Source organism: Brachypodium distachyon, chromosome 4 (genome assembly GCF_000005505.3).
Source record: "Brachypodium distachyon strain Bd21 chromosome 4, Brachypodium_distachyon_v3.0, whole genome shotgun sequence".
NCBI lineage: Eukaryota > Viridiplantae > Streptophyta > Magnoliopsida > Poales > Poaceae > Brachypodium > Brachypodium distachyon.
This window is the reverse complement of record NC_016134.3, coordinates 25,130,359-25,145,677: the sequence shown is the minus strand read 5'-3', so window position 1 is coordinate 25,145,677 and position 15,319 is coordinate 25,130,359. Positions and strand designations below refer to the sequence as shown.

Sequence of the window (15,319 nt, the reverse complement as noted above, 5' to 3'; positions counted from 1 at the left end):
GCAGGCTAAGTCGAAATTCGCCGATTGCCAGGTTCGAGCCCCGGGACTCGAATACTGAAGAAAGCTAGTGTTGTATTCGCCCTAGAGCGATTAACTGGACTCGACTTCTCGAGTATCTGGGCACATTAAGCATATATCCCTATGATCCCTACTCATTGCATTTGATTTGATCCGCTATCAAAATCATATTATGAAACTATTACTTAACAGTCAAGCCCTGAAGCATCGGCTCAGACATTCTCTAAGTCGAAATACTTCTCATTCAAAGTACAAAGCGATGAAACTCCAAGTCTGCAGCACTATGCAACTGGTTCAATAGCAAAATGAGTTCATTCTTTACGGGAAAAGCCCCTAGTCAAGTCTTCGACTCAACTAGGCACTTGGGGGCTACTGACGTGGTTATGACTAACCACGTACTCGACTCGAGTATACCCGTTACAACCTAGCTGGGGGCCCACAAGGAAGCCTACTACGACTCCAGGAGTATGCATGCCAAATCTTGCGACTCAAGATAAGGAAGATTAATTAGAGTATATTTCTTCAGTGTAACCGACTTGGACTCTACCTTAGACCTGGGTTCCTGCATATATAAAGGACCAGGAGGGGGAGCCAAGAGGACACCCAACTTAGATAGAAGTCGCCTAGACGCACTCATCGACTCTGCGCATCTAGCCTCTGCGGCACCCCATTGTAATCGACTCTGCAATACAGATCAGACAAGCAGGACGTAGGGGTATTACCTCATCGAGGGCCCTGAACCTACGTAAATCGTGTTCCCTGTGTCCTTGTTAGCCGACGAGTTCGCCAAAACACATTCGAAATCTTTCCTAAATACAAGTCCATCAATATGGACATTGTCGAAGTCACCCCTTCGTCAGGGGTCCTTCTTCCTCCCGTCGTCGTGCGCGCAACAGCCGTCCGCTCCGGGGGAGATCAATGGCGGGAGTGGCTGAGCAGTGGTCGGGGATTTTTGTTGTGAAGTGCTTGGCTGCAGCGGCCAGGAGGAGTATTGGAGAAGACGGCAGGGTACATGAGTAGCAGGAGAGAAAGGAAGTGAAGAACAAGAGGAGGAATGGAGGTTGTGGGGGAAGAAGATGAGGAATAGGTGGGAGCAAGAGAAACTCTCGGTGGGAAAAGTGAAATTGAATGGAAAAATAAATAAACGTGGGACTCGTGTTTAGCATTTCTCTTAGCCTATCCCCACATTGGCCTTGCTCTAACTTTTTCGAAAAGCCGGCCCGTTTGTGCCCGTCCCGGCACAGGTTTAATCGGGCCGAGCCGGCCTGAAGCCCCGCCTGTGCTGCGTGTGGGCCTCAACCCCAGGCCCGTCGGGGCACGGCACCTGTAGCAATTATTTTTTTAAATCCGACTACACCCTTCCCATGTGCTCTGAGTACAAATTGGAGGTGAGGGGACTCGAACATAAGATCTCCCTTCCTATTTTCCTAGGAGACCACTAGGCCACACATGCGCTTGTGATAGGATTCGCGACGACCAATTTTTGACCATTTTCTCTTTGGCATGGACAAAAAAAAAAGACCGATTGGCTACCTGGGCTGGTCGGTGCCTACAGGCTTCTCCGAAGCCCTTGGGGCTTGACGGGCCCGGGTCGGCCCGACCGGGCTATGTGCCGCGCCTGGGTCGAGAGGTGGCCGTTTGGGACCGGCCGGCCCGGCCCAGCCCCTGTAATGTCGGGCTTGGGGGGCCGTGCCCAGGCTAGGCCCGTTTATTTGGGGCCGGGCCGGCCCGATAGCCACGTCTATATAACTGAATGTTACTATGGTACTGACACCCTAGTACATAATACACGTAGCTGGGACGGCCCGTTTCCCCATCCGCAGATCCGCCGATCCAGAACCCTAGCGGTGCGGCCCATCCTCCCATCCTCTTCAGCTCCGCTCCTCTCGGCGGCGGCAGCACCAGCGCAGCAAGGGTGAGGAGAGGGCGAGGCGAGAGCAGCGGCTACGCTTCTTCCTCTCTTCAGCAAGCAAGGTCTGACGAGTTCTTCGATCGATGCGTGCGTTCTTGAACGGGGATCGTTTCTTGTATGGAATTCTTTGGGTTTTGAGGGGTCTGATTCGTTTCGTCCGATTTGGTTTTGCGAGCTCTGATTCGGTTGCATGGATGAATTCAGCGGCATAACTAGAACCTGCGATTAATTTCGTCGGGCTCGTCTGGGTAGGATTTCTTTTTCAAGTTTTTTAGGAGGGGCGTCCTTCGATGTTCCGGTAGGATTTTGCTTGCTTGTTTGATCTCTGATTCGATTCAAAATCAAAGTTTTCTGGCTGTTCCTGATGTCCGATGAGATGTTAAGATTTGGAGTTTGATTGCCGAACGGATTGGCAAATTCCAGAATTTAACCGTGGAGCGTGGAATCAATATTTTGAGCCTTTTCTAAAAAGAAGAAGAATTTGAGCCTTTTCTAGAAAAAAAAAGATTTTGAGCCTGGATTTGATCATTTGGTGAATCTGGAGGGTTCCCAAACGGGCCGAGATAGTAGAAACTGATGAATCCTTTGCAGATCAGAAGAAATATATCATCAGATAAGCAGCTAAATTGGAGCCAGGGGTGGTGGAAGTGAAATGGGATGTTTGAGTGGGGTTGCCCTAATTGGAGCCAGGGGTGGTGGAAATATGAGATTTGTTTTGGCAGATAGCCCAGGTCTCTCCCTAGCCAGTACAAAAAATATGAATCTTGTACTGAAAGCTTAATTTTCTTATACCTTGTTTTGTCGGTGCAGTATTTAATCTCAGTTGCTTCATAGCCATCTATACGTGTATGTACTCTGTGCGTTGTATATAAGACCACTAATTCATGAAGTGCTTCTTATATGAGTATAATATGATACTCAAAATGCGGCCACTGTTTTTTGTTTAGTTCCTTTGAGTTGTTCCTTGCATGTGAAGATGTCTCATTGTTCTTCAAGTGGCATCAGCACAGGCAAGTTAGTTATTCGTGAGTCATTAACCAGTGAATATTCGTTGTACTTGTTGAACTTTAACATCAAATTTAGCTTTTGGTTTATAGATTTCCGTAATGTCTATCCACCAGAGTTTCTAGCACCTGATTGAACTTGTATTTTAGAAACTTGTTTGGCCCTGCATTTCGCATTTAGCATTGTGTACATTTCACAATTTTCAGAGTACATACAACGTTTTCTATTTGCAGCATATGTTTATGTCTCAGTGATCTGTGATCTAAGGGTCTCCTGGATCATGTTTGACCGTTGCAAACCTTGTACTACCTCTGTTCCATAAAGATTGGCACGGGTTTGAATTAGCTCTAGTTCAAATTCATGCCAATCTTTATGGAACGGAGGGAGTAGTAACCTTTTTTGGAACGTAATTCGAGATTAAACTTCCTTGTTTCAGAAAAAAAGAAAGGATGGAATTGAAATTTGAGGCACCGCGGAAAAATGAGTTTCTTGCCCTGGACAAATATAACGTTAATGGTAAAGATGAATCAATTCCAGTAAGAAATGATTATCCGCGTAACCCTCTCCCTTGTTTTAGTACTGAGGATTTTGATTTGAAAAAGGTTGAGGTATGATAACTTTCCATCTATGTGATATTCCTCTCCCCTTATTTTTCTCTTTCCCAGTGCTGACTCTTTACATTCTTTCTTTCAGTTTATGCAAAAAAGGGCTGTTATGATCGCCAAGTCCAGAGCAAATGACATAATCATCAAAGACCCTGACCCTCAGGTTTGTGAGTCATTCCATTATGTTAGTTATTTCGTTTAACTGTGCAACATTATAGGGTACTTAAGTCTACTGAAACAATATGTTACTGTTGTTGTATATAAACCTTGGATAGGAACACGTGGATTCACATGCCTGAACCATGCTAGCTCTAGACCCCCTTACTTTCTCTTCCCTCGTTGGTACCTCATGTTTATTGTTGTTGTCATACAAGCACCTCTATAGACCACAAGAAAGTTTAGTTTGTTGCGCTTTTCGTTGGATAACTGATGCCATTCACCTTTTTCTATTGTGATGGATCTATCTAGTGGGTATCTGCGGCCTTACTTGACACATACGACGAATTGGAGCCCATCCTTTTAAAGGATAGTGTCCGGTGCTTCCTCCGATTATTCGAGAACTCTGCAGGCAAGGGCATGTCATCGAATCTTACCGTCACGTCACAAACCTTAACCTTCATTGTCAGCTTGAATGCCATGCGATGTGCAAAAGTTGTATTGGAGGGCGTGGCACCTGAGCTCCGTGGGATGCATGCCAATCCCAACTGCATAAACAGATATGGATACTTCCCGATTCACGAAGCTGCTGAAAGATTCGCTGTTGACATGATCAAGCTGCTTTTACGCCATGGTGCATCAGCCAATGTGCGCACAGTTGGTGGTAATGTCATTGAGAATCTACTTCCGCTCCATGTCGCAGTTGAGAATACTTGCCTGCATAAGTATCTGGAGGACAATCTTTCTCTCAGCCAGAATCCTCTGGATTATATTTACAAGCTTATCCATCTGCTGTGTCTACCTGAAATGGTCTGTTTCACTTCCCTCCATATGCGATTACTACTTTTGAAGCATGACATTAAGATTAACTGTGGTCATACTATCTACCCCAGACAGCTGTTATAATGAAATTAGTGGTACTAAGTACCGGGCATCCTGTCATCTCAACTTGTCAGAGAAAGTAAAGTTTTTGTTTGTTAGTCCTTTTCGTCCCACTTCATGTGTTAGTGCATGTCCTTATCGTAAAGGATAAAAAGTCATCGGTAAAATGTACAAAACATGTTGCTAGTAATTAATTTTATTTTCATTGTCTTGGAGATTGTCCCCAATCCATATTTACTTTGATAGGAGGAAACACAGCAATATATGGAAAGATTATTTCACAGTACTTGCTTGCATATGAATGCTAAATGCACTTATATTTCTGTTCCTTGTCGTTTTACAGAAGATCTTCTTGGATACGACTAGACTGCTTGCAGAAAAAACAAATAATCTACTTCAAGAGCTCTGGAAGTACATTGAGGATGGAAAAATTATCCAGTCTGCAGTTCTACTGCTGGCTGCTCAAGAACAGATCCGTCGGGGCAGTTCGTCCAAGATAAATGGCAGTAGCAAGACAAATGGGTTTGACATTATCAATAAATGTATAATGAGGCTTTCATTTGCCTTGAAGTGGGAGAAAGATTCACATGGAATGGCACAGGAGCTTCTGGAGGAAAGGAAGAAACTTACTGATTGTGCATGGCTGCTTGTTGATGTATTTTCCCATGCCGGTGAAGATCTTTCTGCATACATTAAAGTGCATTCTGAGGTAAGCATTTTCGGTATATTGCGACTGCGGTGCCTCTGATGCCTTTTACCAATGGAAATTTCTGGCGCTCTGCATCCGATTAAAGCACATGATGTTTTGCCTCCTGTCACTAACGACAGCGGTTAATGCAAGAGTTACTTCTGGATGTGAATGACTTCCTTCTATTTATGTGTTACAGATTTCTCCCTTTTAATTATGCAGCCAGCATATATGCGCCTTTAATGCAGACTTAATTACGTTGCCTAATAGGAACTGACAGGCCTAAGCTGCTTGCTGGCCTAATAAACGTTGACAGGTAGTATTTGACAACTTTGTAACAAGTGTTCATTCTGTTTAACAAATCTATACAGAAATGAACTTGGTAAAATCTATCGCTTCCTACAGATCGTTGGTTGTTTCACAACATGTCGAGTCTGGTTGCATTGAGTGGCTGTAGCATGGCCAACATATATTTGTTAAGTGGAGTTTCAACTTCGCACTAAAAAAATCACACGATTATGATTCACAGATTCAGTATAAAAGAGAGCTTATGAGCCCCGTTGTGTTGAGAAGCTAGAGGCCTTCTTACCTCGTGCTTGGGCCATGGGCTTAGCCCTTAGCATCGGTTTGCTCCAATAACAGTCCTAATTGTTAAGATAGATTAGATATATCTTGTCTGGTTGATCTCAGATAGGGTTGGATTAGTTATGTGAGTAGATATAGATACTATCTATTAGGGGCTAGTTGAGAAGAAAGATTCCGGGGCAAACTCAACCTTGAGAAAGAATCAACAACAACAACAACTAAGCCTTTTGTCCCAAGCAAGTTGGGGTAGGCTAACCTTGATAAAGGATGCCCTAAGGTAATTGATATTGTTTATTTACTGATATGTGTTTTAGTATCTGAATTCCAGAGTTGTTATAGTGTACCTGAAAGCCAAGTTTCAAGGAATAATAAGTTCGCAATACATTTATATTCTGCATATATGAGGTTTTCTTTGGTGTTATTTGGAGGATGGAACTGTTATATATCGTTGAACCTTGCATTTGATTTTACGCCAAATTTGTTTTATCCTGTTTTCTGCAATGTTTTGATAGTTGTCTTGCTTAAACCAATGAACTTTTCTTGCAGCAATTATCTATCTCAAAATTATCACTGAACTACTACCTTTTCGAACCCTTATTCCAGATTTGTACTTATTATGCTAATGTCATGGTTTTTAATGCGTCGACTAGTCAACGCTTAGGCGTCGAAGCGCCCAGCAACGTCAAGGCGTTGATGTCGTCTTAGGTTTCGAACTAAAGCGTCCAGGTCGTCGCCTAGGCGTCCAGGGTCGTCACCTAGGCGCTGAAATCGTCGCTTCGTTCGTTTCGGGACGCTCTCGATAGGAGGTCGAGCGGGAAACAGCATTGTGGCGGGAAAGGAAGAGAAATTGGGCACCAATAGAGGGGAAAACAGAGTCGGGAGAGAGAGGGGAACACACCCGTGGTTCCAATCGAGGGGAAAAGAGAGAGAGGAGCTCTCTCCTCTCAGCCGCCAGGAAGCTTCCCTCCAGATCCCATCCTCCTCCGCCGACCTCTCCCTCTCCGGCCAAGCTCCTCCTCCGCTGGTCCTTCCCCTCTCCGGCCAAGATCTTCCTCTGCTGGCCCTCCCTAGGGCTGAGTGCTCATGGATTTGGTGGTCTGTTGTGTGGCGGCTGCAGTTCGTGGGGAGCACGGGAGAGGGAGAAAGAAGAAAACCCTTCGTTCAGTGCACTTAATGGGCCTTGGGCCAGCATGGGGCAACTGTATTCAACAGTTCTCCTAGCGCTTTGCAAAAATTGACTAAGGCGTTACCTCGCTTCGCGCTTTGAGCGCCTAGGCGTTGAGGCGGCCCCCCAACGCCTTAGAGCGCCTGGACGCTTTAAAAACCATGGCTAATGTTATAAAAAAAGCTGCACATTTTACAACTATGAACCACATGTCATATTGTCATGCACGTGTGGCTCTGCTGACCTCAGAGTGGTTGATCTGTTGGCCTGAAGTTGCGGTTCATGGTAAAAAAAAAGGTGTAGTTTCCTGGTAATATGTGCGGAGAATGCGTAGTTTGTGTATTTTTTTTTCAAGAAGCGCATTTAGTTTTTTCTTGCTTGATGCTATATATCAATTTAACATGTTCTCTAATATTTTGTCACTAAGTTCTGTTCTTGTTTACTCCTCTTATCTCTGAACACTTGGGAAAGGTGGTAGAGATACTGAAACAAGAGCAAGTAATTGATGGGAGTAAATCCGTTGTAATAGTTATTCTAATGAAACGTTCTATGTCAAAATTATTAGTAACAACCAGTCCGTTATCAGTTATCCATATACTCAGCCACATCAAATCCCCTGTCTTGCTACTTCTTTCCTTTTATCTTCATCATTGGACAGACAAACGAACTGTAAAAATACTTTTTGTGCTTCTTCTAAGAAATTGCTTGATATTGTTACATTGCGAAGGAGATTCCTATACAAGTTCCTGATAGATACAATTGTTGATGATTTCTGCATTGAACACACTACAACTAGGAGGAGAATGTTAGTTCCTTTTCCGGTACCATTTGCATTTTTGTCATTGAAATGCGAATCTCACAATGAATACTTAATGCATGCATAAATTGTGAAAACATTGTGATAACAATGAATACTTAATGCATGCATGCATAAATTATCTGACATGAGTACAGTGTGGAATGCCAAATTTGTTTGCCTTGGCTTAACATGTGTCTATTTTCTGGTTCTCACTGCCTTGAATCGTGCTTAGCAGTAAAGTTGCCCATATCAACATCAAATGTTTGGTAAATGCTATTGCATGGTGCATGAATAGAGAACATGTGCTTGTGTCATTTTTCTTTGTTTATTTTCTGGGCGCCTGGCAGATACATTATCAAAATTGAGCATTTCCATATTCTTATGGTGGCAGCTGTTTGGCAGGACTCCAGCTCCAAAAATTCTAGGTTCTAGAGATGGGTATATTAAAGGTGTTGACATGAGCTTCTTTATTCATGTTAGACTGAAAACTTATGCTTAAGGTACTTTGTTTAGCCTACAAATCCCAGGTCCTGCAAGAAACGGGGAGCTCAATACCTTAACTTGTCTGTGGCCCCGAAGGACAGTTCAACTTGGTTCAACAAACACTAGGTGTATGCCATTCATGACTAACCTCTTTAAGTTTGTCTGAACTTAATTTGGATCATATAGCCTTCAGAAATTGACTGACACCTTTCTTTTTGGGACAACAAAACAAAACAAAACAATTAAAGTGAGTCGTACCTTTGAAGCGTCTTCATCATAAATTCTGACCACAGAACTTGTGGAAGCTAAGAGATCATGCTTTATGATAGGCAAGATACATCAATCAGATGAATCCTTTTTTTTTGTGACAATCTAGATGAATCTGATTATGTATATCATGTATTTTATAGAACCCAATACTGAATAGAATGTGATGACTGTTTTTGCATGCTGTTCTATTGCCTTCCAACTCATATTGCAAAATTGCAGTTTTCTCCTCCAAACAACTTTTTCCATCATCTTGCCGCTTATGATTGGTTATATAATTGCTACACTGTATATACAGAAGATCTATGTTAGCAATGTATTGCCTTATACAACAGCTTGCATGTTATGTAGGTGCCCCATATGGAGGTCTTTCAACATGTTTCATCTATCCTCAAGGAGTATGGATTTTGCCCTACCGGAGATACCATGGACACTATAAAACTGTACTATTCTTTGTATTGCTTCGCACAATAATTTTCTATGTGAACAAATGGTTGTTTTACTGATTATTTGTTTTGTTTTCCACTTCTTGAAGCCGGCCTTATGACTGCAGAAAGTCGGATGGAGCGCCGTGCAAAGGTGTGTCGGGCTCAAGTCATTCTTTTTAAACTTAACATACTGAATCCTAATCTCTCCCCTTCTTTTTAAATTGGATAATAGGGCCTGTAGATGCAAACATGGCAGTTATGGGAACGGCCAATCTGGATGCTGCTGGGAAAAAGGTAAAGATAATCAAATCTTGGGTTGGTCTAGTTTTGGATGGACTGATGGTGTTTGGCACGGCAGAACACTACACAAACACAAGTAACCCATCATACATTAATACTGTGTTTGGTGCAGCAGCACCAAGCAGCTTTGCCTACATCTTGTGGCAGCACAAATGGGTCACTGACTGGAGCACAAAGTGATGGTTTTGTGCTGCAAAGCTAGAGAGCACAAGTATATTGTGTTTTAAACTTTGAAAGGACTTTGGCTACTAAACCTGGACGGGTTCCAGCTGCTTCTAGTGCTCTCTCAGAGCATCTCCAAGAGATTCTCCAAATCTCATCCCCCAAATCCCTATATGGGGATTCCCTCCCCAAATTTCTACTCTCTTCGGCAGATTCCCGAAATCCCATCCCTTATAATGCATTTGTCTATGTTATATTCATATGTCCAACCGGTTTTCTAAACATACTATTTCAATTGAGTTGATTTGAAATCGTATATTTGAAACCCTTATATTTGAAATCATATTGTTTTGTTTTATTCATAATAAATTATTTAAGTAACCTGTAATATTATATTTGAATTACAGTCTTTCTAAATTACCGACTCTTATATAATGGCTATATTTTCATGGCTTTTTCCAACGGCTATTTTTCCAACGGCTCATTTCCAACGGCTATATTTATGGTGAATCTTTTCCAACGGCTATATTTTCATCGGCTCTTTTCCGGTGGCTATATTTTCGTCAGCTCTTTTCCAGTGGCTATATTTTCGTTAGCTCTTTTCCAGTGGCTATTTTCATCGGCTCTTTTCCAGTGGCTATATTTTCAACAACTCTTTCAAACCGCTATATTTTTTGCATATATATATGAAGTTGTGAAGCCATTGTCCATTCACTCCACCCAATCTATGTGCCTCCTCATCTCACACTTCTCACGCAATGCGTCGCGGCTTATTTTGGCAAAGCGTGAGCTCTTCATCGTTGGAAGAAGACGACGATAACAAGGACAACCACTACTATGATGACGCCAATCGCTACGATGACAATCTAATCGTTGGTATGGCGACCGTAGTTCTTGACCGCAGTTCTTCATTACTATAATGCTCGATGCCATGGCGGTTCCGTGCCAGGCCGTCAGGTAATCCACTGCAATAGGGTAGCCAGGCATGCTAGATTATGTGAAGGCTACTTTGCACAACATGGAACAGCAGGGAGAAGATAGCGATAGGAGAGGGAGACAGGGCGTACCAGGTGGAGAATTAGGCGGGAGCGAGACTTCCGCGTCGGTGGTTGACGGATGGGGAACCTCGAGCTCGATATGCGACATGGCTCGAGATGGGGAAGGAGATAAGGAGTCTTCTGGAGGGCTTTTTTGGGCCATATTCCTGAAATTTAGCTATTGGACGCCTGATTGGGCATCTCTTGGAGATGCTCTTAGTGAGCTACAAAATATCTAATTTCTAGCCTACAATACCTAGTGTGTGATCACATACACATGTATACAAACTAGATTTTTTTTACTAAAACAGCCAAGCAAAAAATAGTGATCAAGACTTGTCTTTACAGATGGAACTCTATTTATCTAGGCAATTGTCACTCGCAGCCACCATGGTTGATTTGCCTTCCTTTAAGAAGAAAGAAATAGCTAGTTTGGCACTGCTTTGAGTTGCCTCCAAAGACATATCACCATGACATAAATATGGCTCATCTCCGCCATCCTAATGTGTTTCACATCAAGCTCTTTACCAAGGAAAGGGGGCTTAATAACATAGCTGAACTGTGTAGATTGCAAATAACATCAATATTGGGACTTCGCTGAGGGGGCTTGCACATTATTGGTTATTCCCAACCAACACCTTACTGTTCTTGAGTGATCTGTTGCAGCTGAAACTTATTTGGTCCCTGTGAGAAAGATTCTGATAGACGAGTGTAATATAATCGTTATAGGCAATAATAGAAGCATGTTTCAGTTGCAATGTTTGTGCCATGCATTGTGCTGGTTCAACAGCTTTTTATGTTGCTTAAGCATGCTACTTAAGTACTACACTGCAGTAACATCTTTCATATCTAATGAAACACCAAGTTGAGTATTTCATCAACATAATGTATCTCAAGTGAGTGGTGCTGGCTGGAATTATGATGTTTCGATTTTTTGTTATGACGTACCTCTATTGAAACATGTGACAGGCTGTGAGAACGAAAGTAGGGGGGGGATGGGACCCCACATATACAAAGAGAAGTTTTTACCCATTTTGGAGATCAGTGTTACAAGCCCGGTTTCCCAAGGTGTATCCAGCCTATGCAAGCGAAGATCCTTGGTCTGGGCGTAAACCTGGACAACTCTGTGTTCCTCTGCAGAAGGCCAATGGATCTGGATCTACTCCAACTCCAAATCATAAATTTGGTCTAGTGCAAAGAGTCTTGCCACGTAGAAGCAATGATCAACCCAGGAGGTGCTTTATCACTGCTGCCACTGGTGCATTCAGGCTCTTGAAGGTTCTGAAGTAGTAGAAAGGTATGCCAGGAGTTCTGTCTCCGTCCCAATTTTTTTGAACATGCCCCACATAAACACGTGGGAAAGATTTTTCGTGATGCACCTATAACTAGTAAGATTATTCGTTGATCGCTCATTAGGGATTGGTGATTTGCTCGGCAGGGTTAGGTATTCAATTACTGTGTCTTTTCCCCACAGCTATTGTAAGTTTAGTCTCCAGGTTCTACTACTTCAAGGGCTACGCCGCGCTTGGTATGGAGTGGATTAGAGTTGAAGTGCCCCTTCAATCTCCTGCACACGTAGACATGCATTTTTCATGTGTTATTTCATCTAACAACCCTCTACTAGCATGTACATCCTCGTCTGGATAGACATTACCTTGGTTGTTTTAGGTGCGGTTAGTTAACATTACATTATATTAGATCGTTGATAATTGGATGTGGAGATGCAATCCTACCTTAAGCTTATGTCCTATGCCAACCTCTTCAGTTTCTACTTCCAGTTGATCGCCAAAGGTGATGTCTGGATTGAGTGAAAAAAGACTGGCCTGAAGTAAATTTCTGGCCTATGATGCGGAACAATGTTCCTGAACCTACCACGTCATTTTCGTTTTCTACCAAAGTGGTTCTGATTTTGTCGGTCTGGTGAACTCTGCAGGGGGGCTCAGCTTGTTGCGAATAATTGGGCTGCATGGCGTCATTCTGTTGTAATCGTCACGGAGCAAGACTGGGTGGAGATGGTTTGTAACTTGGCGGTTTAGCTTTTGAGTCATCAAGTACTTGTATGAATAATTTTTAAACTTAATGTTGTGTCTGGCTCCATGTTAAGCCTCCAGCATGCTGACAGAAACTCGTCGGAAACTAGAAGGAAATCGTTTTCCTCCAGCGCAAAGATTTAATTCTAAAAAAATTACACAAAACCACTACAATTGGTACAACATTCTAAGAAAACCACCTTTTGAAAATAAAATAAAATAAAATCACCACCGTTTTGATAGCCGAGCACTAATACTTCGTTGGATGCGTTTTGACATAAAATATGTAGCGTGGTGCCACGCTGGATGAACCAGACCGCACAAAAATGGTCCGTCCACACTGGCCGGCCTACTCGAGGACGTACTTCTTCCTTCTCTGGCGAGTAGAACCTTGGCCATGTTCTCTACACCTCTTGTGGACCAGGTTCGACCGGAGGAGCAGGTCGCTCTTGCCGGTCAGTAGGTTCTCCTTCTCTCGCGAACACTAGCTTGACCTTTTCTATGATGAGTGTTGTAGAAGCCTAGAAGGCGGAGTATCCTGGAGCCGATGGATTTGGATATGGTGGAGGAGGAGAAACTGACGGCGTCTCAGCGAGCTCGAAGGGCATTGCGAGGACTGCGGAGTCAGCGAGGAGAGCACACTATAGCCGGCGGCGCGCTCGTCTTCCCCAGCTCCGGCTGAATGTCGTGGCTGCCAAAGGCACCGCTGCAGAGCCTCCCCCGCGTCGCCGCGAAGCTCCTCTGCACCGAGATGGCCCTGCACGTCTCCCGCCGTCCTCGCCCTTGTCCACGGCTGCCCGAACCGCTCCCGCATCGGAGCTCCTCCGCCGCTCGAACTCCCCGTCGACGACCTGCTCCCTGTCGCCCCAGTCGGCAGCCCGCTCCGTGCTGCTGCGCCAGCTCCCGGCGGACATCAGCCCGCTCCGGGCGCGCCCTGTCGCCCCTGTCAGCATCCCGTTCCACGCCGCTTCCTATCGTCGAGCACGCGAAGGGCACATGCCCTTCTCGGCCAGGCGCGTCGCTCTGCTATTTAAGCCCGAGATCCACCGTGATGCGCCTCTCCTCCCCATCTTTGTTTCCCCGTGGAACACCGCCGACCTCTGCTTAGTCGTCGTCGTCGCCTGCAAAGGCGGATCTCATGCGGTGCAACGCGGCGGGGCAGGGAGAGGTGAGGAAAGAGCGGCAGGGATTCGTCCGAAAATTAAGCAATTTCGACAATAACAATTTAATGAGCAATTTCAGAATATATATCATGACGACACAATTAACACATGCATCTTAAAAATATTAGAAGTATTTAACAGACCAATAAAAATAATATGAACTCACAGATCATAACTAAACTGTAGATCGGATCACGAATTACGTATTGTTGCGAGAAAGAAGAAGAAACCATGACGACGTTCCTGACGACGAAGAGTTGTATCGTGACGAAAAAAAATAGGATTTTTCTTGGGTTCAACGCTAAGAGTTATATCTAAATTAAGATACCATGTCTCTCTTTTTCTTCATTAAATAGGGTGCCACATCAGATTTTTGCTTAGATGGCATGGTAAGATACGGTGCATTGGGAGTGCCCTAATCAATCGCGCGGTGCATACGCCCATTGGCTGCATGCAGGTCAGGCAGTTAATGCGAGGTAAGTACGCCTTGTTTATAGGAATTTCTAACAAAATTTTGTGCACCTTGTTTAAAGTAGTGATTGAGATATAAACTGTAAAGAGAAAAGTCATTTTTGAACCCTTGAACTAGTAGGATTCGTCGAAATCGAACGCTGAACTCCTAATCCCGGGTTTTGAGAAAAGTCATTTTTGAACCCCTGAACTAGTACGATTCGTCGAAATCGAACGCTGAACTCCTAATCCCGGGTTTTGAGAAAAGTCATTTTTGAACCCCTGAACTAGTACGATTCGTCGAAATCGAACACTGAACTCCTAATCCTGGGTTTTCGGCCCCTGAATTAGTTAATCCCGGTCGATTAACCCCCTAACCCGAGATTAGGTCCCCATTCTCTTCTTGAATCTATTGCAATCACTCTCTGTTCTTGTTCGCTTGCTCTCACTCTGTGTTGTTATGATGGCCGAGGTGATACAGACTGGGGGATGTGGGTTCTTTGAGTGGCATGACAAGCAGACGACACCATTTCTTCGTGGATTGCTCACTGATCTTGGGGATGCTTCCTGGAGGAATCATGCAAGTGAAGGAACAAAAGGTGTGGATGCAGTGAAGATAGAGACACCAAGGGAGAAGAATGCTGAAATTGATGCGCTGATGAAGCTTGTTTTGGAGAAGGATATTGCAATTGATGCATTGTCAAAGAAATTAGAGGAAAAGAGCTTATGTAGCTCACTATTGTATACAATTGCTATATTTGTGGTAGGTTTTGTGTGCGTGTGATGCACTGATGTGAAGTTTTATGCATGGATCAGTGTAGCTGTAATGCACTTCTATCTTTTGGATGCAATATGATTGATAGAAATTGATATCTAAATGTATGCATATGGAGTGATTTGGTTAGTTTGGGCAGAAAATGGGAGGACAAGAGATCCTGGTCATTGACAGAATCTGTTATTTGTTCTGAATTTTGACAGAATTATGGCTGAGTTTTGGCAGAATGTGTGGCACAATTTTGGCAGAGTTCTGTCTAAAATAAGATACAGAATTGGCCAACTTTCAGATAATTTTCACAGAATTATGGCAGAATTGGCCACTTTCACAGAAATTTGAAAAGAGGCATAGATTATGAATATATATAACCATGCAGCACACATGTAACTCAGTTCACAGCACATACAAT

The 15,319-nt window shown here is 43.6% G+C and overlaps 1 protein-coding gene across 4 annotated transcripts; it reads left to right on the top strand.

The window, feature by feature from the left end:
- Positions 1–1,795: 1,795 nt before the first annotated feature.
- On the top strand, positions 1,796–12,652 carry LOC112268724. 4 transcript variants are annotated; one of them, XM_024454751.1, is made up of 11 exons: positions 1,796–1,992; positions 2,522–2,661; positions 3,372–3,537; positions 3,629–3,703; positions 4,009–4,506; positions 4,922–5,287; positions 8,917–9,008; positions 9,101–9,144; positions 9,226–9,287; positions 11,462–11,789; positions 12,426–12,652. In XM_024454751.1, exons 3-10 carry the CDS (start codon positions 3,385–3,387, stop codon positions 11,780–11,782), a joined length of 1,611 nt encoding a protein of 536 aa, XP_024310519.1. In that variant the 5' UTR covers positions 1,796–1,992; positions 2,522–2,661; positions 3,372–3,384; the 3' UTR covers positions 11,783–11,789; positions 12,426–12,652. The 4 variants fall into 4 exon arrangements, with proteins under 4 accessions (XP_024310519.1, XP_024310517.1, XP_024310516.1 ...); XM_024454749.1 differs by having other exon boundaries at positions 1,797–1,992; positions 2,527–2,661; positions 3,372–3,543; XM_024454748.1 differs by having other exon boundaries at positions 1,797–1,992; positions 3,372–3,543.
- Positions 12,653–15,319: the final 2,667 nt, after the last annotated feature.

Bases quoted from the DNA above. Each gene is read 5' to 3' on its own strand.
- LOC112268724 (XM_024454750.1), top strand. From the start codon at position 3,385: ATGGAATTGAAATTTGAGGCACCGCGGAAAAATGAGTTTCTTGCCCTG. The intron at 3,544-3,628 runs GTATGATAACTT...TCTTTCTTTCAG, and splicing joins TTGATTTGAAAAAGGTTGAG to TTTATGCAAAAAAGGGCTGT. The intron at 9,288-11,461 runs GTAAAGATAATC...AACATGTGACAG, and splicing joins TGGATGCTGCTGGGAAAAAG to GCTGTGAGAACGAAAGTAGG.